At 47.2% G+C, this 3,947-nt stretch overlaps 1 protein-coding gene across 1 annotated transcript; it reads right to left on the minus strand.

The window, feature by feature from the left end:
• Nucleotides 1–974: 974 nt before the first annotated feature.
• On the minus strand, nt 975–3,353 carry OCSTAMP (osteoclast stimulatory transmembrane protein; the record flags this gene model as incomplete). The annotated part of the gene is made up of 2 exons (XM_010152407.1): nt 2,310–3,353; nt 975–1,304 (listed from the first exon to the last, which is right to left on the minus strand). Coding segments are annotated over exons 1-2 (1,374 nt in total), but the record flags the coding sequence as incomplete, so codon positions are not given.
• Between the last annotated feature and the right edge of the window lie 594 nt (nt 3,354–3,947).

Genomic DNA, 3,947 nt, shown 5'->3' on the forward strand with positions numbered 1-3,947 from the left:
CAAAACAGGTTCATCACTTCAGTGGGTATGACACACATCTGTATTTGATGACATTAACTCAGGCAAGAGTACTCGTGCTAACAGCTTTCCATGGGAATTTATTTCTCAGTGATATCAGATTTCAACATGCACATGATTGAACATCAGTACAACTTCACCTCTAAAATAACCATAATGGCTATCAAAGTGAATTTTTCCTTCCCACATTTAGGCAAACCGCTACTGACACTGGTGAGATGACACTTCACAGCACAGTGCAACACTTCACAACGTTTATTACTCTCCTTTCTAAGCAACAAGCCTCAGCATCACCATGACAAAAGCCAGTTTTTCAGCTACTGCCCAACCCTCACTTCCTCACCAGCACCTTGCAAGGTACTCACCTTCCAAACCCAAATTCTTCCCTTGATGATTTCTACGTGGCTATTAAGCTAAAAGCCCTGCAGGAGGGTCACAAGGCTGAGGAGATGGATGTCACCTGGGACACAATCCACTGCCTCTTATGGCAGATGTCCAAATGAGGGTGGGAGAATTGATCCTTAGATGAAGGCAGGCAAGAAGGGCTCTGCCACCCACGGTTGCCTGTCAATGAACCTGCTGAAACCGGTGAGATACCCACCAAAGAACTTTTTATAAAATGTTGTCCTTACTCTCTTCTGCAAAACGGAAATGGGAGCAGATCTCTGTCTCATGAAGGGTTTATGAAGGCTGCCACTCTGGAGGCAGAAGTAGAGCAGCAGCACCTCACACTGATTATTGTCCTTTAAGCAGATGTAATTACACTAATAAAGGCTCATCTGATGCTGAATTTTTCAGCCTAGAAAAGCAAAGTTTACAGGATTAGTCTTTAATGGTTAAAATTTGGTGGGAGCTGAAGGAAACACTAGAGAATACAAGGAGAACTGCTCTGGACTGGGGTCGGTTTTTCCTAATAAATATGTACAGTACTTCCAAAAGTACCTTTAGTTTCTCACGCAGTTTTGCTTCTCCTTGTGTTTCTTGGATAGCTTCTTGTAGAGGTAAAGTGCTCGCTTCTCCTCCCAGCTCTCAAAGAAGGAGCCTGCGATTTTTCTGCACAGACGCTGTGCATAGGTTTCCAGGAATACGATGGCATAGAGGATGCAGAAGAGCAGCCCCACAACGAGCAGCACAGAGGGGTTGGGAGGTGTTGGGGGGCTGATCTTACAGTAGGCAGAGCTGAAGATCAGTTGATGGTGGTAGCTTTTTTCAAAGTCCTGAAGTGGTAATTCTTTGTAAGAATGCCGTAAAATTGTCAGAAGAAAAGGCAGGATCCCTATTTTAGCCTGAAATAAAGAGAGTTGAAAGTTAAATCGGGTATGAACAAACCAAAATCAATTGGTTACTACAAAAATATCAGCCCAGGGGTGTGTAATCACTGCTACAGCTTGTTTTTACATTGAGAGAAGGACACTGAAGCGCATATACATTTCAGGCTGAGCACGAATAACTCAGTGATGTGTAAGCACTGAGTTCTTGGCACAGTGAGACCCACTCCTACCTGTCGTCTTTATCTCCTGTCACAGGCATCATAAGAGGTATTCACTGTGTGAGATTCACAATGAAAGACAAAATGCAATATTAGTGGCTGCATATTTGAATATTAGAGGTTTTTTTCTGAGCCCTGATTCTTTTACTGTAACTTTATCATGAGCAGGTATCTCACAGGTATCTCTACAGAACCCCAGGCCTGGGGAGGGAGGCATGGTAGAAGAGGAAAACTAAAAAAAACCTACTCCAGATAAAGGATATTTAAATGATAGAAACTGGAGAGGTTAGTGAAAAGGATTGCACAGGGTGACAATTAAAGAACAGCCAATGCAATAAGAGGAGGAGACATCCTCACAACTGAGTTGTGTATTCATCTACTTCCCCTTTCCTTGTGGACTTGCACCCACACTGCAGCGGTGACGCAGTGCTGCCGGGATGCCCGTTCCTCCACCCTGCCCAGGGAAGGGGCCTGGAGATATGGGAACGTCTGCCTGCCACATGCTAGCCGTGTCTTTGCAGCGTGAGGCACTATTTGGTCCCCTCCTCACTCCCACAGGGCTGTAATTTGGAGTGGGTCTATGCTCCCACTTGCTGCACTGGAAGGAGCAACCAAGGTTGTGCCTCTGCCTCTACCTCCTCCCTCCCAAACCTGTTAGGTTGCTTGTCCAGCTGGCTGCTGGGGAGGGGAGGAAGGATCCTGTAAACAAGGCTACAAAGGCCCCAATCCCACCACCACCTCTTGTGATGTGATCCACAGCAGGGTCCCCGCGCAGGGAAGGACAGAGGACACCAGCACTTACACTGTATTTGATGCTGAGTGCAACAGGCACCGCGGAGAACTGAGCTGTCTTTCTCACCGCGGTGTCTGCCACGCTGAATGCAAAGTGGTCCATCGCCACGACCACCAGCATCAGCATCAGGGCCACGGTGAGGAGCATGGCTTGCACGAGGCACAGCATCGCTTCTTCGCGGGACAACTTCAAGCCTGTTGGTCGAATGAGGTTTTTGGATGAGCCCACCAGGAGATGAGCTGCTTTTCTGTCCACAGCTAAGCGCTCCAGTTTCTTGGTGATGTAAAAATTGTCAAAGCGGAGCTTGGTGAGATAATTTTTCAAATACCAGGAGGACTGAAAACAGAGATAGAGCACAGAGAAGCCAGCAACCAGCTTGTTGCCTACTTGTACAGAGTCTTTGACCAGCACCTCAACAGCCAAGAAGTCCCTCCCAATTTTCTCACCAGCAAGGTGCATTTGTTGGTAAATGATGGAGTTGTTATTAAGCAACGAAAACTGAAAATGTCCATTCATAGGCTTATAACTATTAATGACATGAACGGTTTCACGGATCGCATCCCCAAACTCCCAGGAAGCTGTCTCTATCAGAGCAGTTGAGTTCAAAAGACTCTCAGAGGAATTCTTGCAGATGCACTTAATAACCTGCAGTATGGTTTTAATGTTGCTTATGATGTTGGGTGTTATGTTCACCACCACTATCGTGATGCAGGTTGACAAGAGAAGCTTCCGGCCTTGTTTGGTACCTAACGTAGGCATGATCATACTGAAGACACAGCGGGCAGGATGCACCAAGAAAAGGGTCAGGAGAAGGAGCAGACTGAAGGAGACGGCCATTGCAGTGGAGAGATGCCAGGAGTACTCCAGAGAAGCAAACATCCAGTTGTAAAAGAGGACTCCTATCACCGCTGTAACACAAGAACACTGCAGAAACAAGGTCCACAGCTCTCTGCCATTTGCTGGGACAGGCTTGGAGTAAACGGACCATAGGTCTGCCGCGGTCCTGCGCACCTTTGGGAACAGAAAGCCTTCACAGTAGACACAGGCTGTCATCCTGTACAAAGAACAAGTGCTGGGTGTTAGCAGAAGTGCAGCAACACACTGATTAGGGGGGCTTTCTTGAGATGATTGCTTGGTGGGTCTTTATAATGTCCTTCTCTGAGTGCCTCTGGTCTCACTCCTCTCTACTTCTCTGCTAGCCTGATGTGCTGGTTTGAGTCAGGACAGAGTTAATTTTCTTCACAGTAGCTGGTATGAAGCTGGTTTGGATTTGCTCTGAGGAAAGTACTGATAAGGTGTTTGGTTTTTGGTGCTGGGGAGTGCTTGCAGCAATTCAAGGTGTTTCTTAGCTTCTGATACTGCAGCTGCGTTCCCAGCTTTCTCACTACAGGCAGTGTGGGGGGACACACAGTTCAGACAGCCACCCCAAACTGACCAATGGAGTATTTCAGTCCATAGCACAGCATGCTCAGTACGTAAGCTGGGAGTGGGCTAGGGGGCTATAGCTTTCTTGTTTGTTAGCTCATTAGCTTGTGTGTTAGCTCATTTGTTCATCAGTGAGTTGGTGGGTCAGTTGGCTCTCTCAGTCCTCCTCTCCCTGGTGGGGCTCGCTTGGACTTTGTTGTGATTGCTCTCGGGCTCTGGCTC

Source organism: Eurypyga helias, unplaced genomic scaffold, assembly GCF_000690775.1.
Source record: "Eurypyga helias isolate BGI_N326 unplaced genomic scaffold, ASM69077v1 Scaffold10470, whole genome shotgun sequence".
NCBI lineage: Eukaryota > Metazoa > Chordata > Aves > Eurypygiformes > Eurypygidae > Eurypyga > Eurypyga helias.